The sequence below is a fragment of the Podarcis melisellensis genome (genome assembly GCF_964234715.1).
Source record: "Podarcis melisellensis genome assembly, chromosome: 2".
NCBI lineage: Eukaryota > Metazoa > Chordata > Lepidosauria > Squamata > Lacertidae > Podarcis > Podarcis melisellensis.
In genome coordinates this window covers 122,441,302-122,466,463 of record NC_138529.1, presented here as the reverse complement: position 1 = coordinate 122,466,463, position 25,162 = coordinate 122,441,302, and the positions used below count along the sequence as shown (strand labels likewise).

General features: G+C 44.2%; 2 protein-coding genes across 4 annotated transcripts in view; both read left to right on the top strand.

Moving 5' to 3' along the window:
• Window positions 1-67: 67 nt before the first annotated feature.
• On the top strand, window positions 68-25,037 carry LOC309364702 (uncharacterized protein). Of its 3 annotated transcripts, XM_081902484.1 has the most exons (4): window positions 68-247; window positions 16,853-16,910; window positions 19,099-19,233; window positions 23,013-25,037. In XM_081902484.1, the coding sequence occupies exon 4, from the start codon at window positions 23,120-23,122 to the stop codon at window positions 24,566-24,568; it is 1,449 nt and encodes a 482-aa protein (XP_081758610.1). In that variant the 5' UTR covers window positions 68-247; window positions 16,853-16,910; window positions 19,099-19,233; window positions 23,013-23,119; the 3' UTR covers window positions 24,569-25,037. The 3 variants fall into 3 exon arrangements, with proteins under 3 accessions (XP_081758610.1, XP_081758611.1, XP_081758609.1); XM_081902485.1 differs by lacking the exon at window positions 16,853-16,910; XM_081902483.1 differs by lacking the exons at window positions 16,853-16,910; window positions 19,099-19,233; window positions 23,013-25,037 and adding exons at window positions 7,470-9,390; window positions 12,094-13,857 and having other exon boundaries at window positions 89-247.
• The window catches only part of LOC309364953 (uncharacterized protein), a 43,838-nt gene continuing 24,548 nt past the window's right edge, over window positions 5,873-25,162 (top strand). The window contains exon 1 of the mRNA XM_081903001.1: window positions 5,873-6,238. The gene's annotated coding sequence lies outside the window, so the exon portion shown is untranslated. The remainder of the gene's footprint in view (window positions 6,239-25,162) is intronic.

The window sequence follows — 25,162 nt, the reverse complement described above, 5'->3', positions numbered from 1 at the left end:
TCAGCCTCTGCAACCCCACCCCACCCCTGCCACCACAAACCTCCTGCCTCTCTAGGAAGCAGAGCTCATTGACCCTGGGAGAGGAAGGGGGGAGTGGCAGGAGATCCGCCCTGCCCCTCCCCCTCCCTGCAAACAAAAATCGCCATTTCTTTTGTGAGAAGGTCGCTGGTTCGATCCCCGGTAGCGGCACGGAAAGAGACCCACCCACAGCCCCCCACCTCTGGAAAAACTGCTCCTGGATCTGAAGGTTACACAGGTTTACATTTATCTCTGTTAATTGGGGTGGGGGGGGGGAGAGATCCGGCCACTGTGACACCCATTTTCCAAGGGGAGTGTCGCCCTGCAAAGTAGGCCGGTGTTGTTCTTCCCGTTTTGCTGGAGGGGGGTCAAAGTCAGTTCCTTGCGGGGGGGCAGCTCAATGACAGAGGAGATGCTTTGCATGTATAGGGAAGTCCCAGGTTCGATCTCCGGCGTGAAAAGAGGACCACCACCCCCCCCAATTTTCAATTATCCGCTGTGGGGAGGAGACCCCCGTCCGACTCCAACCATGTGCAGACCCTAAGTGCGGGGGGGGAGCTGCTTTACTGGGGGGTGGGGGGTACTTCCCCCCCACCCAGCACCCAATTTTAATCTCGATCCGCTTGCAACGATTGCCCCCACGGTAAATGGAGGGTGGGCATAGCTGTCAACTTTTCCCTTTTCTTGCCAGGAATCCTATCCGGAATAAGGGAATTTCCCTTAAGAAAAGGAAAAAGTTGACAGCTATGGGGGGGGCGTGTTGCAATTTCCCACGGAGCCCAAAGAGGAAGAGGCAAAAGGCAGCGCCGTCACGTCCGACTCCCATCCGAGCGCAGGGCGTAGGGAGCAGAGGGAGGTCTTAAAAGGGGGGAGGAGTATCCCTCCTTCCGCGTTCATATTGCAAGGAAGGTAATCGGAATAGCGAACAAAGGAAGCGGGGTGGCCAGAGAAGATGCTGCAAAGGGGGCGGGGGCGGTAAAGAGACCCCCCTCCAAAAAAAAAAAACAATGACAGGGGCCTGGATCTATGCGATACAGCTGCAAACCCAACGCTTGCAGGGTTTGCATTGCACGATCTCTTTTCGCGCACCCCCCCCAACATGCGTTTTCCTGGAGGTGGGGCAAGAGATACTCAGCTGCCCTGCACGCTTCCCCCCCCCCTTTCTGGCGCCTGTGCTGGAATTGAAATGCGGTGCCCACCATTAGGGGGTCCTTGCGGGAGCTCCCCGTCCCCAAGCAGGGCTGTGTTTGAACCGAGGCCTCGGACGTGACGCCGACGCTGCGGATTCCTGTTTCTCCCAGGCAGGGATCCCTGGGGCGCTCCTGGCTCCGCGCGTGTAGCGAGAGGCGCATCCGTGTCGCGTGGGGCCCCCTTGGCGGTAGAGACGGAGCCAGCCTTTCTCCACCTGTGGGTCCCCAGATGTTGTTGAACTACAACTCCCATCACCCCTAGGTAGCAAGGCCAGAGCTCAGGGACGATGGGAGTTGTAGTCCAACAACATCTGGGGACCCACAGGTTGAGAACCGTGGTAAGCAGTGGCGTAGCGTGGGTTGTCAGCACCCGGGGCAAGGCAAGTAATTTGCGCCCCCTAACCCGTGGATTTGCGCCCCCTAACCCTAACCCCCAGATGTTGCGGCCGGCCCCCCCTGCACCCCCCATGCTACGCCACTGCACACAAGGGTTTAAGGAAGCAAGAGGGGTCTGGATAGAGACCCACCCCCACTTTCTTCTTCTGCTTATCCCCCCTCTGTGTTTTTCTTGCGAAGCCCCTCCAGGTGGAGAGGATGGCGCACAGGGGAGCACAGCTGTCAACTTTTCCCTTTTCTTTCGAGGAATCCTATTCGGAATAAGGGAATTTTTAAAAGGGAAACGTTGACAGCTATGGCTGGGGAGACCTTGGGCGCGCAGGGGAGAATCCGGGAAGTAGGGGGACAGTGGATGTTTGGGGGGGGCTGGGGAATGAATAGAAGCATCCTTTGGGAAGATAAGAACAGCCGGCAGAGAGAAAGATAAGAGATAGAGGTGGCCTTTGGTGTGGGAGATGGGGGGCGGGGGTCCAGAGGGCATGGGATTTATGGGGGGCACATTTGGGGGGGCAGGGCAGAACCGAATTGTCTGTGATACAATTGGTCAGTTAGTTAAGTATTTTATTTATTTACTTGATGGGGGAACTGCCTCCCTGCACCCCCCTGAAAAGAGTGGTTAAATTCCCCCACCCCCACCCCCGGTTTTCAGGGTGTGTGTTTTTTGTTGTTTCATAAAATTTCATTCAAACTTTTTCATAATACCATATGATTAAAAAAACAACAAAATTAATTTAAATGACAACAAAAAGAAGGAAAGAATACAATGTCTACCTGTCTCAAAGCAGCGTTTGAAATTCCCGTTGTTCTGGGCAAATTTTGCAACAGGGAATTTCATTAGCATGAGCAGTTTCTGAGCTCTGGGCACAGTACTGCACCTAAGATTTCAGATTAAAACTGCAGAGTGGAAGGAAAGGAGGACCTTTTCTGCCTCCCCACTTCCAGCCACTCTCTGAATTCTGGAGAAGAGACCATCTTAAGAATATTAGGGGAGCAGGCAGAAGAAGCATGGATTTGTTTTTTGCAGCCCAGACATTCCGTTGTTGTGCCCATAACCTAAATGGAAGCTGCCATTTAGCTGCTAGCTTTCATATATCAGTTTCTAACGCTGTCTCAAAGGTAGATCTTAACCCTTGTCTCACTCAGAAAGGGGAGGGACCTCACCTGGGCGCTTCCATTTCTTCTCCCAGCTTAAAACCATGGGAGACCGTCCATTTCCAGCTTTTCGCACAGGGTCCTTCACCAATCATTCAACACCTTCAGGTGTGTACACAGCCCACAAAAACATGAGTCATAATATGTCCATTACCCCTTAACTTGTACTAATAATTGTGGTACATGGAGGATGCTGTGAAAATGCTTTTGGGATTTAATAATAATAATAATAATAATAATAAATTTTATATATATCCCGCCCTCCCCAGCCGAAGCCGGGCTCAGGGCGGCTAACAACAATAAAATAGTACAACATTCTAAAAACATTTCATTATAAAAATTAATTAAGATCAAATTGATGGCAACCATTAAGCTAAAGTTCTGTGGAGATTGCCAAAGGGGGGAGTCATGCTGCGCCCTGACCAAAGGCCTGGTGGAACAGCTCTGTCTTGCAGACCCTGCGGAAAGATGTCCCACAGGGCCCTAGTCGCTTGTGACAGAGCGTTCCACCAGATTGGAGCTGCAGCCGAAAAAGCCATGCCTCTGGTTGAGGCTAGCCGAAACTCTCTGTGGGCTGGGACCTTCAGGATGTTTTTATTTGAAGACCATAAGTTCCTCTGTGGGACATATCAGGAGAGGCAGTCCGTAGGTACGAGGGTTCTAGTCCGTAATATAGGGCTTTAAAGGTTAAAACCAGCACCTTAAACCTGATCCTGTACTCCACCAGGAGCCAGTGCAGCTGGTATAGTACCGGGTGAATGTGATCTCGCAGCGAAGACCCCCGTAAGGAGTCTCACCACGGCATTCTGCACCCGCTGGAGTTTCTGGGTCAGTCTCAAGGGCAGCCCCACGTAGAGCGAGTTACAATAATCCAGTCTGGAGGTGACCGTCGCGTGGATCACAGTGGCTAGGTCAGGGCGAGAGAGGTAAGGAGCCAACTGCTTAGCTTGGCGGAGATGAAAAAATGCCGCCTTTGTTATAGCTGTAATCTGCGCCTCCATGGAGAGGGAGGTATCGAAGATCACACCCAAACTCTTAACGGACGGTGCTGGCACTAATTGCACCCCCGCAAGAGATGGGAGTTGCCTCCTCAATCCCATATCATCCTGTCCCAGCCAGAGGACCTCTGTCTTCGAAGGATTTAACTTCAACCGGCTCCCATGTAACCATCCAGCCACAGCTTCCAAACATCTGATCAGTGTGTCAGGGGCCGAGTCAGGATGGCCATCCATCAACAGATAGAGTTCGGTGTCATCAGCATACTGATGGCAGCCCAACCCAAAACTCCGGACAAGCTGGGCGAGGGGGCGCATAAAGATGTTAAAAAGCATTGGGGAGAGTATCACACCCTGAGGCACACCACACACCAAGGAGTGGCGCGATGACAATTCCCCCCCAAGCGCCACCCTCTGTCCCTGACCAGAGAGAAATTTATATATTGAAATCATCTTCATTACTTCTGGTTTTTGGTAGAGTGAGTTCATAGAATCATAGAATCATAGAGTTGGAATAGACCACAAGGGCCATTGAGTCCAACCCCCTGCCAAGCAGGAAACACCATCAGAGCACTCCTGACATATGGTTGTCAAGCCTCTGCTTAAAGACCTCCAAAGAAGGAGACTCCACCACACTCCTTGGCAGCAAATTCCACTGTCGAACAGCTCTTACTGTCAGGAAGTTCTTCCTAATGTTTAGGTGGAATCTTCTTTCTTGTAGTTTGGATCCATTGCTCTGTGTCCGCTTCTCTGGAGCAGCAGAAAACAACCTTTCTCCCTCCTCCATATGACATCCTTTTATATATTTGAACATGGCTATCATATCACCCCTTAACCTCCTCTTCTCCAGGCTAAACATGCCCAGCTCCCTTAGCCATTCCTCATAAGGCATCGTTTCCAGGCCTTTGACCATTTTGGTTGCCCTCCTCTGGACACGTTCCAGTTTGTCAGTGTCCTTCTTGAACTGTGGTGCCCAGAACTGGACACAGTACTCCAGGTGAGGTCTGACCAGAGCAGAATACAGTGGCACTATTACTTCCCTTGATCTAGATGCTATACTCCTATTGATGCAGCCCAGAATTGCATTGGCTTTTTTAGCTGCCGCGTCACACTGTTGGCTCATGTCAAGTTTGTGGTCAACCAAGACTCCTAGATCCTTTTCACATGTACTGCTCTCAAGCCAGGTGTCACCCGTCTTGTATTTGTGCCTCTCATTTTTTTTGCCCAAGTGCAATACTTTACATTTCTCCCTGTTAAAGTTCATCTTGTTTGTTTTGGCCCAGTTCTCTAATCTGTCAAGGTCATTTTGAAGTGTGATCCTGTCCTCTGGGGTGTTAGCCACCCCTCCCAGTTTGGTGTCATCTGCAAATTTGATCAGGATGCCCTTGAGTCCATCATCCAAGTCGTTGATAAAGATGTTGAATAAGACCGGGCCCAAGACAGAACCCTGTGGCACCCCACTAGTCACTCTTCTCCAGAATGAAGAGGAACCATTGATGAGCACCCTTTGGGTTCGGTCAGTCAGCCAGTTACAAATCCACTGAGTGGTAGCATAGTCAAGACCGCGTTTTACCAGCTTCTTTACAAGAATATCATGGGGCAGCTTGTCAAATGCCTTGCAGAAATCAAGGTAGGCTACATCCACTGCGTTCCCTTCATCTACCAGGCTTGTAATTCTGTCAAAAAACGAGATCAGGTTAGTCTGACATGACTTATTTTTCAGAAATCCATGCTGACTATTGGTGATCACAGCATTCCTTTCTAGGTGCTCCCAGACTGTTTGCTTAATGATCTGTTCCAGAATCTTCCCTGGTATTGATGTCAGACTGACTGGGCGATAATTATTTGGGTCCTCTCTTTTCCCCTTTTTGAAAATAGGGACAACATTTGCCCTCTTCCAGTCTCCCGGGACTTCGCCTGTTCTCCAGGAATTCTCAAAGATGACTGCCAGTGGTTCTGAGATCACATCTGCCAGTTCTTTTAATACTCTTGGATGCAGTTCGTCTGGCCCTGGAGACTTGAATACATTTAAACTAGCCAAGTATTCTTGTACTATCTCCTTAGTTATTCTGGGCTGTGTTTCCTCTGCTGAATCATTTGCTCCAAATTCTTCAGGTCGGGCATTGTTTTCTTTATTGGAGAAGACTGAGGCAAAGAAGGCATTGAGGAGTTCAGCCCTTTCTGTGTCCCCTGTTTGCATTTCACAATCTTCTCCTCTGAGTGACCCCACTGTTTCTTTGTTCTTCCTTTTGCTACGGACATACCCATAAAAGCCTTTTTTGTTGCTTTTAACCTCTCTAGCAAGCCTGAGTTCATTCTGTGCTTTAGCTTTTCTGACTTTGTCTACATGTGCTGGCGTTACAACCTGTGATACTGTCCATCGGCATCAAGTGAGAATAGATGTATGCACTTTCACAGCCTGGTGGGCTTCAAGGGTAAAGGCCCCAAGATCATGATAGACAATGCCCATTGCTGGAGGGTTTACATGTAGACATCTGAATAATAAATATAATTTCAGTTATAGAAAATAAAGTGAGGAAAAATAAAAGAGAGAAAAGGTGCAAAAAATACTATAATATTATTCTCGTACTGCATATATGGTTATTAGAAACCTACTATGTTCTCTATGAACTCATTCCAAATGTCAGTATGTTTATCCAGACAAAGTCTACGTATATAGGTAATCCATTCATCCATTGTGAGTGTTGTCGTATCATCAATCCATCTGAAGGTAGCCCTATTTAATGAAGTTTTTAATGTTTGATGTTTTATCATGTTTTTAATATTCTGTTGGGAGCCACCCAGAGGGGCTGGGGAAACCCAGCTAGACAGGCAGGGTAGAAATAACAACAACAAAAGCAACAACAACAACAACTATTATTAATTAAAAAGGAACTTGTCTTTATTCCTCCAATTCATCAATATCAGTCTCTTGGGCACATTTAGGAAGTGCATAATCACCTTTTGTAATCCAGTTGATATCTTACATGCAATCGGTATATATTTCCAAAAGATATTTTCCTCTGAAAGTCTTCACTGTTAGAATTCAGCTTTTTCAGTGTCACACATATTCCTTTAGCCCCCCCTCCCCCCCGCAACGGAGAAAGGAAAGTGAGAGAGTCCTGGACAGAGCAGAGGGGAGAATATAATAATAATAATAATAATAATAATAATAATAATAATAATAATAATAAATTAATAATTTTTATTTATACCCCGCCCTCCCCAGTCAAGGCCGGGCTCAGGGCGGCTAACAAGCAATAATAAAAACAAGTTGAATGAATATAGCCTAAAAACAAGATTAAAATACAACAATTAAAATATTGAAACATTAAAATATTAAAATGCAGCCTCATCACAGGAGGAGAAAGGAAAAAGAAAAAAGAAAGAGGGGGAGGGAATCAAATTGGCTCCAAGCCAAAGGCCAGGCAGAACAACTCTGTTTTACAGGCCCTGCGGAAAGAAATCATATCCTGCAGGGCCCTGGTCTCATGAGGCAGAGCGTTCCACCAGGCTGGAGCCAGAGTTGAAAAGGCCCTGGCTCTGGTTGAAGCTAATCTAACTTCCTTAGGGCCCAGGACCACTAGGGTGTTGCCATTTATGGACCTTGAGGCTCTCTGTGGGGCATACTGGGAGAGGTGGTCCCGTAGGTACGAGGGTCCAAGGCCATGATGTTTAATTTTAAGAAGTTCCTTTTTCTTCTTTGAAACCCTAACAGGATTTTTTTTCCCTCCACTTGCAAACAGCAACAGAGAAGGCATTCAGAATTCTGAGAGGCTACCTGCAATTTCACTGGGAATAATGAAGAGAACATTAAAATGTGTGTAATATGCTTCAGCCAGTGTATACACTTAGTTAACATCAATGAACTCACCCAGCAGACAAAACATTTGAAACTATGGAGAGTGGAAAGAGCTTGAACTGGATTGAAACTCCTAAGAAACATCAACAAACTCGCACAGGAGAGAAGTCATTTAAATGTATGGAGTGTGGAAAGAGCTTCAGTATAAAGGGAAGCCTTACAATACATCAACGAACTCACACAGGGGAGAAACCATTTAAATGTATGGAGTGTGGAAAGAGCTTCAGTATAAATAGAAGCCTTATAATACATCAACGAACTCACACAGGGGAGAAACCATTTAAATGTTTGGAGTGTGGAAAGAGCTTCAGTCAGAGTGGACACTATAAAATACATCAGCGAACTCACACAGGGGAGAAACCATTTAAATGTTTGGAGTGTGGAAAGAGCTTCAGTCAGAGTGGACACTATAAAATACATCATCAAACTCACACAGGGGAGAAATCATTTAAATGTATGGAGTGTGGAAAGAGCTTCAGTCAAAGTAAAACCCTTAGAATACATCAGCGAACTCACACAGGGGAGAAATCATTTAAATGTATGGAGTGTGGAAAGAGCTTTGGTCATAGTGTAACCCTTAGAATACATCAACGAACTCACACAGGGGAGAAACCATTTAAATGTTTGCACTGTGGAAAGAGCTTCATTATAAAGGGAAAACTTACAATACATCAACGCACTCACACAGGGGAGAAACCATATGAATGTATAGTGTGTGGAAAAAGCTTCACTTCAACCAAAAATCTTAGACTACACCAAAGACATCACACAGGAGAAAAACCATTTAATTGTATGGAGTGTGGAAAGAGCTTCAGTCAAAGTGGATCCCTTAAAATGCATCAACGAATTCACACAGGGGAGAAACCATTTAAATGTATGGAGTGTGGAAAGAGCTTCAGTCATAGTGAAACCCTTAAAATGCATCATCGAACGCACACAGGGGAGAAACCATTTAAATGTATGGAGTGTGGAAAGAGCTTTTCTCATAGTGTAGCCCTTAGAGTACATCAACGAACTCACACAGGGGAGAAACCATTTAAATGTATGGATTGTGGGAAAAGCTTCAGTGAATGCGGTAAGCTTAGACTACATCAACGAACTCATACAGGGGAGAAACCCTTTAAATGTATGGAGTGTGGAAAGAGCTTCACTGAGAATGGGAACCTCAAAAGCCATCAGCGAACTCATACAGGGGAGAAACCATTTCAATGTATGGATTGTGGAAAAAGCTTCACTCAAAGTGGACACTATAAAATACATCGGCGAACTCATACAGGGGAGAAACCCTTTAAATGCAAGAAGTGTGGAAAGAGCTTCCATAATAGTGGACATTTTAAACTACATCAACGAACTCATACAGGGGAGAAACCATTTAAATGTATGGAGTGTGGAAAGAGCTATAGTCAAAGTACACATTTAAAAATACATCAGCGAACTCATACAGGGGAGAAACCATTTAAATGTATGGAGTGTGGAAAGAGCTTCATTGATAGTGGGTACCTCAGAAGCCATCAGCGAACTCATACAGGGGAGAAACCATTTAAATGTATGGAGTGTGGAAAGAGCTTCAGTCAAAGTGGAAGCCTTAGACAGCATCAGCGAACTCACACAGGGGAGAAACCATATAAATGTATGGAGTGTGGAAAGAGTTTCAGTAAAAGTGGAAGCCTTAGAGTACACCAAAGAACTCACACAGGGGAGAAGCCATTTAAATGACTGGAGTGTGGAAGGAGCTTCAGTCGGGACATTTTAAAATACATCAATGAACTCATTTATATTTTTTAATATATATATATATATAAGCTCTTTATTTATACGATAACTAAAACACACACAAAAAACACAAATACAAAATTACACACAAATTACAAAAATAACCATAGACACATAATTTCCTTGGCAAACAATACAACAACTATTGGTCTTAACACTAAAGACCCAACTTCCCGTCTATTCCATATTTCAGATTCATATTACTTATTGCCAATACACATTTTCATAATTAAACTTATTCTCAATAAATCTAATTTCTTCTATCTACCTAGTAACTATTACTGAAGTTCCTCAAATGCTGCAACAGAATTTAAACTACTATATTTATTTTTCAGATATTCTTTAAAAACCTCCCATTTAGAAACAAATTCCTGTTTTGATTTATTCTTTATCTTTTCTGATAAACCATCTAATTCGGCATATTCTGTCAGTTTTTGGATCCAATCTTGTATAGAGGGGATTTCATTACTTTTCCATTTTGCTGCGATCAAAACTCTTGCTGCCGCCGTCGCATATAAAAAGATACCCTTCCTCTTTTGTGGGATATCCAAATCTGTTATTCCCAGGAGGTAGGCCTCTGGTTTTTTATTGAAAGAGATCTTTAGCATTTTTTGCAGTTCTGCATGTATACTCTCCCAGAATACCTGTATTTTCCTACATATCCACCACATATGGTAGAATGTTCCCGAGTCTCCGCATCTCCAACAATTACTTGACACATTTTTATACATTTTTGAAAGTTTCCATGGTGTTAGATACCATCGATGTTGCATTTTTTGAAAGTTTTCTCTAATCGTGTAACAGTTTGTGAATTTCAAATTGATCTTCCATAAATTTTCCCATTGGGCCATGGTTATTGAATGGCCAAAATCCTGGGACCACCTCACCATTGCCACTGTTACCTCCTCCTCCTTGACTGTCCAGTCAAGGAGGAGTCGGTAAGTTTTGGAAAGAGTTTTTCTTTTAGAATTTACAAGATCAGATTCGAATTGAGAAATTTCTACCGAGAACCCCTTTTGTTTGTCAGATTTAAATTTTTCAAATAACTGATGGTATTGGAACCAGTCTGAAATGTGTTCTCTTATTTCCTCAAATTTTTTTAATTTTATTTGGTTATCTTCAATTTTTAGAAGTATTTTATATGTTGGCCAGCTTTCCTGAGTATTTTTTCGTTTTACTGCTATGGCTTCTACTGGAGAAGTCCACCACGGGACTTTAGGCTCCATCAGGTCTTTATATTTTCCCCATACAGCAAAGAGTGACTTTCTTATTATATGGTTAGTGAAATTTTTATGAATTTTCGCTTTTCCATATATTAGGTAGGCGTGCCATCCCCAACGGTTGTCGAAACCTTCCAGGTCCAGGAGGTCCGAATTCTGCAACGTGCACCAATCTTTTAGCCAGGTGAAACAGGCTGCCTCGTAGTAAAGTTTTAGGTCGGGTAGGGAAAAGCCTCCTCTCTCTTTTATGTCTATTAAGGTCAGGTGTTTAATCCTAGGTTTCTTCCCTTCCCACAGGAATTTGGGAATTTCTCTTTGCCATGTCTTGAGACAACCTGCTTCACCCAGTATCGGAATCATTTGAAATAAAAAAATTAATTTTGGAAGCACGTTCATCTTTATAATGGAAATCCTACCCAGAAACGTCAATTTTAGTTTACTCCAGGTTACCAAGTTTTTTCTAATCTCTAACCAAGTTTTGGTGTAATTATCCTGAAATAAGTTTATGTTCTTGGGGGTGATCCAAATACCCAAATATTTCGCTTTTGAAGAGATTTTCAGGCCCAATATTTTTTCTAAGTCGTCCTTTTCTTCTGTGGTTACATTTTTAACAAGCATCTTTGTTTTTGTTATATTCAGCTTAAAGCCTGCCACTTCTCCAAATTCTTTAATCAGTTCCAGCACTCTTTTCAGACTTTCTTTAGGGTTTTCAGTCATAACAAGTAAATCGTCCGCGAAAGCTTTAATTTTATATGTTTTGTTTCCCAGAGTGATGCCTTTAACAAGCTGATCCCTTCTTATCTGATTGTTCAAGACTTCCATCACCAAAATAAATATCAGTGGAGACAGTGGGCAGCCCTGTCTGGTTCCCTTGTTTATTTTGCACTCCTCAGTAATTCTTCCATTGATGATCAATTTTGCATATTGCTCCGAATAGATGGCATTTATTCCTTTACAAATATTTTCTCCCAGTCCAATTTCTTCCATTAATTTTTTCATAAACTTCCAGGACTCATTATCAAAAGCTTTTTCTGCGTCCACCAACATAATAGCTGCTGGTTTATCAGTTTTAATATCCAAATATTCCAATACATTAATCACACATCTAATATTAGATTGCATAAATCGTCCGGGAAGAAATCCAGTTTGATCTTTATGAATTATCTCTTTCAGCACCATTTTTAATCTATTTGCAAGAATGTCTGCAAATATCTTATAATCGTTATTTAGCAGTGCAATGGGTCTGTAATTGGCCATGTTTGAGGCGTCTGTTCCCTGTTTATGGATAAGAGTAATAAAGCTGTCCTTCCAGGTTTTCGGAAGCTTTCCATTTGCCAGAATATTATTCATTAGGTCTTTCATGGGAAGAAATAATGCTTGTTCTAACTTTTTATAGTAATTAGCTGGAAGACCATCTGGGCCCGGTGTCTTTCCTAATTTTGATCTCTGTATAGCTTGTTGCACCTCCATAGCTGAACTCATTTATAGAGTGCTGGAAGAGCGGCAGTTGATTTGGACATTTTAAGATACATCAACGAACACACTCATGGGGGGATGAACTTAAATGTGTGGGTTGTGTTTGCAAAGAGCTTCCCTAAGAGTGGAGCACTTAGAAAACAGCAGTGGATTCACACGGGGAGAAACCATTTAAATTTATGGAGTATGGAAAGAACTTCAGTCAGAGTGAAAACATCTCTGAAGAATAGTGAACTCACATGTGAAGAAACCATTTAAATGCATGGAGTGTGGAAGGAGCTTCAGTTGGAGTGGAGATTCTTATATACATCAGCCGTTAAATGCATAGAGTATATCTGAAGTTCTGGTGTCTGCATGTAAAGTTGTACCCATGTATTAAAGTAATGAAGGCAATGTCTCACAATAGTAAATGCAATATAATAGGTCATGAACTGCTTGCAGTTTGTGGAGAACATGAATCTGCAATGCTGGTGGTAACGTTGATGCTCTTTTAGTTGGCTGAAGTTTGGTCTTCAGTTGAGAGAGTTGGAAATGTTGGTGTTTTTGGGTTGCTAATAGAGCATTGTGGAAATTAGAGGGTGAAAGCTGTGATGCTTTGGAAGCAGGGATGGTTAAATTAGTAGTATACGAACAACCGTATAACACCTATTGTTGTAATTGCACTAAATGAACAAATAAGACACAGAAAGAGTGAAGTAATCTTATGTACATAAAGTAATGTTGAAACCCCTGTATAGTTTTTGTTATTGATAATTGTGCTACAACTCCTCCTCATTCTTGCTTATTTGAAGGACTCAATGTGCAGTTAAAACATTATCTCCTGTGGCAGCAGGAATAAAGGATTAAATAAAGCTTTGAGCCCCAGGCCCTCCTCTCTGTGGCTGGGCTGCACACCTGTGCCTCAGGAGTTCTGAGACTGTCACGGTCAGAGCCACTCAAGTAGCAGCTTGAAGCAGGCAGGGTGATGGTGGTGGACACGAATTTCCCTTTCCCCTTGGATCATGTTGGGCTGGAGGCTGTTAGTTAACCCATTTAACAAGTAAACAATAGATTTCATATAATTTAGCACTGAATGAAATGTATGTATTTTTGTAATACAGTGGTACCTCTGGTTGCATACTTAATTTGTTCAGGAGGTCTGTTCTTAACCTGAAATTGTTCTTAACTTGAAGCACCACCTTAGGTAATGGGGTCTCCTGCTGCGCCACTGCCACGCAATTTCTGTTCTCATCCTGAAGCAAAGTTCTTAACCCGAGGTAATATTTCTGTGTTAGTGGAGTCTGTAACCCGAAGCGTATGTAACCTGAGGTACCACTGTATCTGCAACTACTCTCTGTGATGGACTCTATGTAATGTAAGAATTTTTATGCTATGTGGACTTCTGAACTCCCAACTCCCATACCCTTATCATTCTAACAACTGTTTAAATCGTTTTAGAAATAGCACTTTTATGTGACGGACTGTTCTCACCTTGAGTGTTCCAGGCATAGGAATCTATGGGAATGGAATGCTAAGGATTGGTAGGTGGACAAAAAGTGAGTGAAATATAAATCCTAAGATTCCAAGACACCTGGACACCCAAGATAACGGACAGAAAAAGTGTTTTAGCTCCCTGACCTGTGACCTTCCCTTTCACGTATAACTTCTATGAGCTAATGCCTGTACATTTCTTTCAAACCTGTTTTAAAATGAACTCCTGACTTGGAGTCACTGACACTATTGCAGTAGCTTATCTCAAAATAAACTGGGTCCCTTCCGGATGTTGAGTTTTTCTATCTCTTGGCTATGTTTTTCTTTGAGGTGTTATTCCCTCCCCTGGACATTAACCTTTGAGAGAATGTAGTATAAACACCGACAATCAGGAAACTCTGACCTGTGAGTGCTCCAATGGGAGAACAGCCTTTAGCAAAGGTGTCATGGACTTTAAAGGTGATCAAAACCATGACAAAAGGGGGGAGTGTTCTAAGAGGAAATCACGTTTGGCAAACCCTCACCACAATCGACTCCCACCTGGAAACCTATGTCCCCAACAGTGGTGTATCTAGCCGCTTGGACACCCAGGGCGGTGGGGCTTGTGCCAGGCGCACCAGAATATCAGCGCCTGAGGCCCGTTCTGCTCCAACACCCAGCAGACCCACATTGCTTTTTGTGGGCAGCGCGGAGCCTGCATGCGCCCAAGTCATCGTATCACTCCCAGGAGAGATGCATGGCTCAGGCGTAGTGCCACTCCCTGTGGTGTGGCGCTCATTTGCCCCTGACCCCTAGCTATGCCTCAGATCCCCATTGTGGAAGGATGTATGGATCCAGAATTTGCCTCCAGTCAGATTTCCCTCACCCTGTTCATTCCTGGGAAAGGCCTTTTCCAAAGTGGCTCCTGGTTTCTGGAATGAACTTTCATAAAGCAGCCCCAAACTCTCTTCCTCTCAGAGGCAAACTCCTGATTTTGCCACCTCTGCTCTTAGAACAGCCATAACGTGAAACCTAAGGCAATGTAGGTATATGGGGATTCCCAAATCCTGAGGTTTTCCTCTGAAAGTATTGACCTTTAGGACGTCTGGTGGTTGTGATGAGGGACACACATTTCCTACAGCTGACCTGTACTGGTTGTTGTCAGGCAGAAGTGTGATGGACGACCAGAGTCTGGTCATTCAGTCCCCCTGAGTTTCCATCAGAGGGATGGAGCCTCTCTCTGATTGGACAACAGCACTTTTGGAGGGAAAATAAAAGGAGCTGTTACTGAGGGAGAGAGTTAGATAGTGTTTGATATGAGAGAAGATGAAGAGGGATTGTTTTGAGGTGGGAGTTGGGGTGGAGGATAGGATTTGCATGAGGGAGAACTGGTTCTGGTTTGAGTTAAACACACTCCCTGAGAGAGGAAAGACCCTCCCAGCCTAGAGAGGGAGACCTGGTTGTGGGTCTGGGGAAGGTCTACAAACTGGTGTCCTGGGAGGGGTGACTCTTGAGGCAGGAGAAGCAGATCCTGGGGGATTCAGGCTCTTCTGGGTCTTCTTCCAGTCAGGAGGGGGCAGTTCTTCCAGGGAGAGAGGACACCCAAGCCAGTCACAAGCGTGGGTAGGGGATCCCTTGGGTCTGTTACACCATTTTGGAATTACCTCAGCAGAGGTAATGGAACCTCTCTCTGATTGGACAACAGCACTTTTGGAGGGAAAATAAAAGGAGTCCTTTCTGAGGGCGAGAGTTAGATAGGGTTTGATATGAGAGAAGATGAAGAGGGATTGTTTTGAGGTGGGAGTTGGGGAGGAGGATAGGATTTGCCTGAGGGAGAACTGGTTCGAGTTAAACACCCACCCTGAGGAGAACGTCCATGCCGTTGGGGGTCTGGGGAAGGTCTACAAACGGGTGTCCTGGGAGGGCTGACTGAGGCAGGAGAAGCAGATCCTGGGGGAATTTAGGCTCCCCTGGGTCTCCTTCCAGTCAGGAGGGGGCAGTTCTTCTAGGGAGAGAAGACACCCCAAGCCAGTCACAAGGGGGGAGGGGATCCCCTGGGTCTGTTAAGCCATTTTGGAATTACTTCAGCAGTGCTTAGAGAGAAGGGGGGGCTGAGGAAAAATGCCCCTCGCTCATGATCCAGGGCATTGATGGGGGAAGATGTGTTGTATTATCAGTATTTAACTGAACCACTTGACATAACTAAGTAACAGAAACTGAAATATAACAACTGATATTTGAGTAAAGAGAGGTTAAGTAACGATGTGTTTAAGCCTGAGACAGCTTATATTTTATGTAAATAATTTGACTTCTACCAAGGAAAACGCATTTCCTGACCCACCACTTTCTTTCACAAACTTCTTTTTTGTTAATAAAACTTTCATGGTTGTTATTCACTCACTACAAGATAACTGTGGTAAATTGGTGAGATCTTTGAGGTTGGTGTACTGTTAGGTGTGCACACTCTATTTAAAGGGGGGCGGTTAGTGGGGTGAGTCTGCCGCATTCTTGACTGGTGGTTAATCATAGAACTGCAGAGTTGGAAAGGACCCCTGAGGGTCATCTAGTCCAACCCCCAGCAATGCAGGAATCTTTTTGCCCAATGTGAGACTTGAACCCACAACCCTGAGATTAGGACTCTCGTGCTTTGCAAACTGACCTATCCCAATGAATTCAGTGGAACCTCCTCCAAGGTAACTGGGTAAAGTACTCATTCTTGAAGTGGGAAGTTTTTAATCCTTGCGAAGCAAACCAAGCTGCACCTTCAGTCTTCCAAAATGGTATTCCAAGATGCAATCCCCAGACATGACCGCAGTTTTGAAACTCCTCCATACAATTCCAGTTTCGGTTGCTTCAAATGCAAACTGGAAGTGATAAAGTGTGGTGGGATTTCATACAGTATTCTCTGGGCATGGGCAGAGTTTGCTGCTCTTTCTGTAAAGCAGAGGCACGGAAGCAGTGGCCAAAGAACCGCCCTGCAGGCTTGGTGTAACCACAGAAAGGGGGCCTTGTGAGCTGAGGTGCAGGATGCCAGAGCGTCCAGTATAGAAAGAACTGAACAGGGAAGAACAGCCCCCCCCTCAATTATAGAGGAGATAGAAAGACACCCCCGCCTGACTCCCCCTCCCCCAAGCAATTCCCATGCAACCCCTGGGAAATTCCTCAGTGCCGGTTCCCTTCCTAGCACCGGCAGGGGCTGCTCTGCCCCATAGCTCTATGGGCCGGACTTTTCCTGGCAGGCGGGAAAAAGGAGCATTGGGAGGGGCTTTGGGAGGGGGCGTCGCTGGACTAACTCCTCCCGCCCTGCTCTTTCTGTTGCAGGAAAAGACATCGGAAGAGCGAGCAAGGGAGGCGGAGGGGTAGAAGAGAGGACAAAGGGGTAAAGATGCAGCGATGGGGGGTGAAATGGGGAGGGGGGAGGAAAGGACAAAGACCCCCTCCCTATCCCTTCCCAAAAAACCCAGATCTTACATGGGACGATGAAGCCCCTCCAACACAAGAGATCACCCCCCCCCATTACACTTGGCTATGGGATGTGCACGGGGGGTGTGTGTGTGCAGATGGGCTTTCTGCAGAGGAATTCCTTGCAGGGTTTCCGTGGCGGCTTCTGCTTTGAAGCACCCCCGCCACGAACATTAGTTCCTGGGGGGGGGGGAGAGGGAGTCCATGGGAGGGTGAAGGAGCGAGAGAGGCCTGGATAGAGACCCCCCTTTCTTTCTTCCTTCCTTCCGTCTCTCCCCCCCCCCCGTCAGTGGCTCGTCTTGCGAGGCCCCACCGGATGGAGAGGTGGGCGCGCTTGGGACATATAGTGCGCGCAGGGCGAGGGTTGATTGGTGTCAAGGGGGCGGGTTTCTGGGCGCAGGGGAGACTCAGGGACGGAGGGGGGAGGGCAGAGGAAGTTGGGGGGCTGAGTGATCAATGGAAACGTCCATGGCGGGGGGGGGCGGGAGCCCTGCCGAACAGAGAGAGGTGCACGTGGTCTTTTGGAAGAGATGTCTCCATCTTGGATGTTGGAGGGGAATCTCCGGAGGGGCTGCCTTGGCTTTTCCCTGCCTTGCCAAGAAATCTGCCTCGGGGTGTTAACGGAAACTTCGAGGGTTCTCTTGGACAAAACAAAGACACCAACCAGGATAACTTGGAGCAAAACAGCAGCCTGTAGGCTTGGCCTCTATTGATCTGTTGCAACAGGGTGTTCCCCTCACGTGCAGGAGAGAGGAAAGACCCAGAAGAATAGTGTGCAAGGTCTTATAAAAACTTTTGAAATTCCCCTCCTCTAGATCAAGCCCACCCCCAGAAACATCATGCATACATTACAGAAAGGAGGGGTTGTGGGAGGCATACATTACAGAAAGGAGGGGCTGAGGGAGGAGTTGGTGGTAACTTGAGTGTCTTGTCACCTGGCTGGTTCCTCCTTTCCCCCTCCCCTTCCAGGAATTTCTAGGAGACAAAGGGGATTTTGCAGTTTCCTGCCCCCTGAGGGAAGATCTGATCAGTGTCCTTTGTTTGAATCCACTCCCATATGCAGGTTCTTTGTGATCTTGATTGTCTTCTGTCTGGGATCATCAGGGTTGGCATGGGCAGGGCTCCAGTGTATGTGCTGAGACAGTGAAGGGATTATGGCTGGCCAGGACTGTCACCCCCCTTTGTTAGTTCTTGTCATATGGAGTAAAAATAAAATGGAACAGTGCAAATCCAATGTATGGTTGACTTTCTATGAATTTATAACAGAAATGTGGCGTATGTAGTGTGTGAGTGTGAAGTTTATACAAACAGAATGATTGGGGTGGGGGGGTTCCTGCTACAGGGGAGAGGGACAGGAAGGAATCCCTGAAAAGGGGGTCCCATTTCCCCACCCACTTATTGCCAGGAAGCGGATTCTCCCCCCTCCCCCCATATGCTCTGGCTAGACGCTGGCGGCTCCGGAGACAGGTCACTTCTTTCTCCCAAGTCCAGCCACTGGAGAGAAAAGGCAAGAAGATTCTGGGGGGAACCCCTCACTTAAGTTACAAGAAACTTCCCCCCTCGCTCAGGCTTCCGGTTTATTGCAGGAGGGGGGGTCCCGTGTGGGTGGTCCTAGCCCACCTCTGTGCTGGCAGGAGGTCCAAATTTCAAGAGGGCAGACTTGGTGGGCAGAACAACCCCCTGACCAGGTCAGCTGCATGAGAGCTCCAGGGAGGGCAGAAGAGAAAAGTTAGGAACTCCGTTTCGGAAGGGATCTTCCTTTCTTCTTCCCTTTCTCCTCCTTTGTCTCTTCTTTCCTCTCTTCTCTTCCTGCGGCCTTTTCACTCTCTGTGGAGGGGGAGACCATCAGATTCATAGAACCAAGGATTGTCCTGGGGGTTGGGACTCCCCCCCCCCAAATGTCCAGAATCCTCCTGTCTCTCCTTCCCCTCCTTCTCCCTTCTCTTTCATTTCCACCCTTACCTGGGTTTTCTTCTCTTCTTTACCTGGACTACCTTACAGGGACCTTTAGGAAGTTCTCCAGAGTAACTGTAGGACCATTGAGTTCCTTTATCCTAAGACGTTGTCTTCCTTTTTCTTCCTGTTCTGTTGTTCTTGCTATACAGTTACCTGCTTAAGCACAAATTGAGCTGGCGAGAGGGTCGTCTTGCCCATCTCGAAAGTTTGACTTCCCGGGGAGAGGGGATGTTGACAACTCACACGAGACCCACTTCCTCCCGGCAGAGAAGAAACCTATCACGGTAAGTAGCAATGTTCACTTTCCACTGCACGACTGATCATTGATGCTGTTGTACAGTGGTATCTCGGGTTAAGAACTTAATTCGTTCTGGAGGTCCGTTCTTAACCTGAAACTGTTCTTAACCTGAGGTACCACGTTAGCCAATGGGGCCTCCCACTGCTGCCGCGCCGCTACCATGCGATTTCTGTTCTCATCCTGAAGCAAAGTTCTTAACCTGATGTACTATTTCTGGGTTAGAGGAGTCTGTAACCTGAAGCATCTGTAACCTGAGGTACCACTGGAAAGCAATAAAAAATATGGGTGGAGGGTGCTATGAAAATGCTTTCGGGATTCATATATCCTTGATACATTGGTGGGCTTCAAGGGTAAAGGACCCATTATCATGATAGACAATGCCCATTGCTGGAGGGTTCTGACTGATAATCCTTTAATTCCTTCTGCTAAGATTATATTATTCAGGAGAACGTCCAGAACCGATATGAATAACAATGGTGATAGTGGACACCCTTGTTTTGTCCCTTTTGTAATTTCAATATTTCAGTATTTTCTGTTAATACATTATTTACAATAAGTTTCGCCTTTTGTCTTGAATATATTGCTTTTATACTTCTCATAAACAATTGACCCAATTGCATCATTTCTAAGTTTTTAATCTCAAATTCCCAAGATATATTATCAAAGGCCATCTCAGCATCCACAAATATTATGGCTGCCTGCTTTTCATTCCTGTCCGTCAAGTACTGAATAGTATTCCTTATATTGTCCTTCATCGGGCAGTCAGGAATAAAGCCTTAATATTTGCAAATAGTTCATAATCACTGTTCAACAAAGAAATCGGCCTGTAGATTTTAACCTGTAATAAGTGAGTCTGGTTTGGGTATCAGTATAATATATGCTTCTTTCCAAGTCTCTGGTATTTCTCCCTTTATTAAAAAAAATTGTTCATTGCTTCCTCCAATGGTGCCAGTAGGGTGTAGCTGAAATTTTTATAATATTTAATAACAACAATTTATTACGAATACCCCGCCCATCTGGCTGGGCTTCCCCAGCCACTCTGGGTGGCTTCCAACAAAATATTAAAATACGGTAATGCATCAAACATTAAAAGCTTCCCTAAAGAGGGCTGCCTTCAGATGTCTTCTAAAAGTCTGGTACTTAATGTTTTCTTTGACATCTGGTGGGAGGGCATTCCAGAGGATGAGTGCCACTACCGAGAAGGCCCTCTGCCTGGTTCCCTGTAACTTGGCTTCTCGTAGTGAGGGAACCGCCCGAAGGCCCTTGGCGCTGGACCTCAGTGTCCGGCTAGAACGATGAGGGTGAGCACGCTGCTTCAGATATACTGGACCGTTTAGGGCTTTAAAGGTCAGCACCAACACTTTGAACTGTGCTCGGAAACGTACTGGAAGCCAATGTAGGTCTTTCAAGACCGGAGTTATGTGGTCTTGGCGGCCGCACCCAGTCACCAGTCTAGCTGCCGCATTCTGGATTAGTTGTAGTTTCTGGGTCACCTTCAAAGGTAGCCCCACATAGAGCGCATTGCAGGAGTCCAAGCGAGAGATAACCAGAGCATGCACCCCTCTGGTGAGGCAGTCTGTGGGCAGATAGGGTCTCAGCCTGTATACCAGATGGAGCTGATAAACAGGTGCCTGGGGCACAGTTACCCCGTTCAGGACCAGGGAGTCATCGACACCCACCCGCCTCCTGTTCCCTAAAAACAGTACTTCTGTCTTGCAGTAACTCCATCCATTCCTAGTGCTTTTCCTGATTTTATGTCCTTTATTGCTCTCCAAATTTCTTCCACTTCTATTAATTCATTCAGTCTGTCCTTCTTTTCTGTTGGGATTTGTTGCACTCCATTCTTCTTTAAAAATTCTTCTACTTGTTCTCTATTCCACCTTTTTTATACAATTGTCTATAGAAATTTACAAATCATTTTCTTATTTCTTTCAGATTCTCTATTTCTTTCTCTCCAATTTTAATTTTATATGTCTTTTGAGATTTTCTTTTATTTATCTGCCATGCTAGCCATTTTCCTGATTTATTTGTGTTTTCAAAGTTCTTTTGTTTCATCGTTTTAATTTTCCATTCTACTTCCTGATTCACAATTGTTGAAAATTGACTTTGTAATATCTTAATATTTTGATAAATCATTATATCATTTGGGTTTTTAGCTAGTTTTTTTCATTTTCCATTATCATTTAAAATTTCCATTTTGGATATATTGATTTTTAACATAAACTTTCCAAACAAAACATCCATCTTATCATCTCTTACACATCTTGGCTATTTTTAGCCAGTGACTTCCATCATTCCCTTCTAATGATTTCATCCTATCTCTCTTCTGTTTACATTTTGTCTCTTTACTACTATTTATATAATCAAAATCTTAACATCCTATATTTTAACTTTGATTAACAATATGTCTTATCTCCATTTTTTCACAAAACTTCTTGTTATCCTACAAGCGTATTCAATTGAAAACCACTGCCCTTCAAATAATTCACAAATTTACTCCAGTCCTTCAGGAATTTTTGGTCCCGCTGTTCTCGGATTCTCCCGGTCATCTTAGCTAATTCTGGGTACTCCATCAATTGACTGAAACAAAAATAACATTTTTGGTAGCACATTCATTTTTATAACCGATATCCTTCCCCAAAGTGACAATTTCATCCTTCCCCACACTTCCAAATCTCTCTTAATCTTATTCCATACCTGGTTGTGGTTGTCTTGGTAGAAATTTATATTTTGGGGGGTTAACAATATTCTTAGGTATTTCACTTTCTTTACCACCCCTGTTTACGTTTATTGTTGCAACTGGTCCACCATCTTTTTTGTCCATATTTTTAACAAACAAGCTTGATTCTATTCACTTTCTCATTCTATCAATTTCCAATGAAACTTCCCCCTTCAGGTCCCCCATAATTATTTTTTGATCCACAAAGTCAAATAATTTCTCTTCCAACTTTCTATAACATTCAGTCTTACTGCCATTTGGTGCATAAATCCTGACAATTATCATTTTCCCTCCCTTCTTTGACCTTAAAGATTTGTCTCACTTCATTTTTTTTAATAAAGCACCACCCCTCTCTTTTTACTCCTGTTTTGGGGGGGCGCCCTTGCAGACTCCCCCTTTGTCTTGCAAAGAGCTGAACTCTCCCCTAAGGGCTGAGTCCCGTCTCTTCTCAGCTCTGCGAACCAACAGGAAATCGATGTTTTATGTTTAATCATGTTTTAATATTCCATTGAGAGCTGCCCAGAGGGCTGGGGGAACCCAGCCGGATGGCCGGGGTTTGAATAATATATTATAATTAATTAATTAATTGATTAATTAAGGTGGAACATATTTCCCCCTTTAATTTATAGTATCATTCTCTTGGTCACATTTAGGAAAGTCATAATCCACTTTTGTAATCCAATTGACAGCATACATGCAATTAGTATATTATTCCAAAGGATATTTTCTTCTGAAAGTCTTCCCGTTAGAATTCAGCTTTTTCAGTGTCACACATATTTGCATAGCCACTCACCCAAAGAAGAAAGGAAAGTGAGAGAGTCCTGGACAGATAATTTCCACGAGGATAGTTCTAAATTACAAGAAGGGCATGAGATCAGGTGGTCCATTCCCTGGCCATACTTCCTCAGGGAGACGTAGAGAAGAGAGGGGAGAATCTAGGAGATGCTTTAAAAAAAAAAGACGGTGCTGTTAATTAGACTGACTTTGTGTTAAGTTCCGTTTCCCTCTTCCTTGAAACCCTAAAATGATTTTATTTCCTCCCAAAGGAGAAGGTGATCCAAATTCTGAGACAACTTCAATTTCATTGAGAATAATGAAGGCAAAGTTAAAATGTACATAATGTCCTGTCAGTGCGTACACTGCGTTTACAATAATGAACTCAACAGAAGAGAAACCATCTAAAGCTATGCAGTTGAAAAAGAGCTTGAACTGGAGCAAAACTCATAGGAAAAATCAACAAACTCGTAAGGGGGGGGAACCAATTAAATGTATGGAGTGTGGAAAGAGCTTCAGTCAGCGTGGAGCACTTAGAATCCATCAAAGAATTCACACAAGGGAAAAACCATTTAAATGTGTTGAGTGTGGAAAGAGCTTCAGTCAAAGTGGACACCTTAGAACACATCAGCGAATTCACACGGGAGAAAAACCATTCAAATGTATGGAGTGTGGAAAGAACTTTGTCCATAATGGAAGCCTAAGAACACATCAGCGAACTCATACAGGGGAGAAACCATTTAAATGTATGGAGTGTGGAAACAGCTTCAATCAAAGAGAATATCTTAGACTGCACCAAAGAACTCACACGGGGGAGAAACCATTTAAATGTGTTGAGTGTGGAAAGAGCTTCAGTCAAACTGGAAATTATAGAATACATCAGAAAACTCACACAGGGGAGAAACCATTTAAATGTATGGAATGTGGAAAGAGCTATGGTCGTAGGGACGCCCTTACAATACATCAGCGAACTCACACAGGGATGAAACCATTTAAATGTATGGAATGTGGAAAGAACTTCAGTCAAAGTGGAAACCTTAAAACACATCAGAAAACTCACACAGGGGAGAAACCATTCCATTGTATGGAGTGTGGAAAGAGCTTCCATCAAAGTGGGCCCCTACAAATACATCAGCAAACTCACACAGGGGAGAAACCATTTAAATGTATGGAATGTGGAAAGAGCTTCAGTCAAAGTGGATACCTCAGAACACATCAGAAAACTCACACAGGGGAAAAATCATTTAAATGTATGGAATGTGGAAAAAGCTTCAGTCAAAGTGGATACCTTAGACTGCACCAAAGAACTCACACTGGGGAGAACCCATATAACTGTATAGAGTGTGGAAAGAGCTTCAGTCAAATTGGAAATTATAGAATACACCAAAGAACTCACACAGGGGAGAAACCATTTAAATGTATGGAGTGTGGAAAGAGTTTTCGTCATAGTCTAACTTTTAGAATACATCAGCGTACTCACACAGGGGAGAAACCATATAAATGTATGGAGTGTCGAAAGAGCTTCACTTCAACCAAAAACCTTAGACTGCACCAAAGAACTCACACAGGGGAGAACCCATATAACTGTATAGACTGTGGAAAGAGCTTCAGTCAAAGTGGAAATTATAAAAGCCACCAAAGAACACACACAGGGGAGAAATCATTTAAATGTATGGAGTGTGGAAAGAGCTTCCGTAATGGTGGAACCCTTAGAAGCCATCTACAGACTCACACAAAGGAGAAACCATTTAAATGTATGGAATGTGGAAAACTCTTCAGTCAAAGTGGAAACCTTAAGAGACATCAGCGAACTCACACCAGAGAATAACCATTTAAATGTAACGAGTGCGGAAAGAGCCTCGGTCAAAGCGGACATTTTAAAGACACCAGAGAACATTCACAGCAGGGGGGAAAGCATTTAAATGTGAGGATTGTGTGTGCAAATTGCATTACTGATAGTGAGAAATCATTTAAATATATGGAATGTGGAAAGAACTTCAGTCAGTGTGGAAGGAGCTTCAGTTGGAGTGCAGATCTAAATATACATCAGCCGTTAGATGCATAGAGTATATGTGAAGTTCTGGTGTCTGCATGTAAATTTGTTCCTATGTATTAAAGTAATGATGGTGATGTCTCAAAATAGTAAATGCAATATCATATGTCATGAACTGTTTGCAGTTTGCGGAGAGCATGAACCTGCAATGCCTGTGGTCAATGTTGATGCCCTTTGAGTCGGCTGAAGTTCGGTCTTTGGTAGAGAGACTTGGAAATGTTGGTGTTTTGGGATTGCTAATAGAGCATTGAATGAAACATATGTACCTTTGTTAAACCTTCATCTTACTTTCTCTGATGGAAGCTATGTCTCAGTGCTGTATTAATTTCTAGGCTACGTGGACTTCTCAACCCCAACTTCCACCCGCTT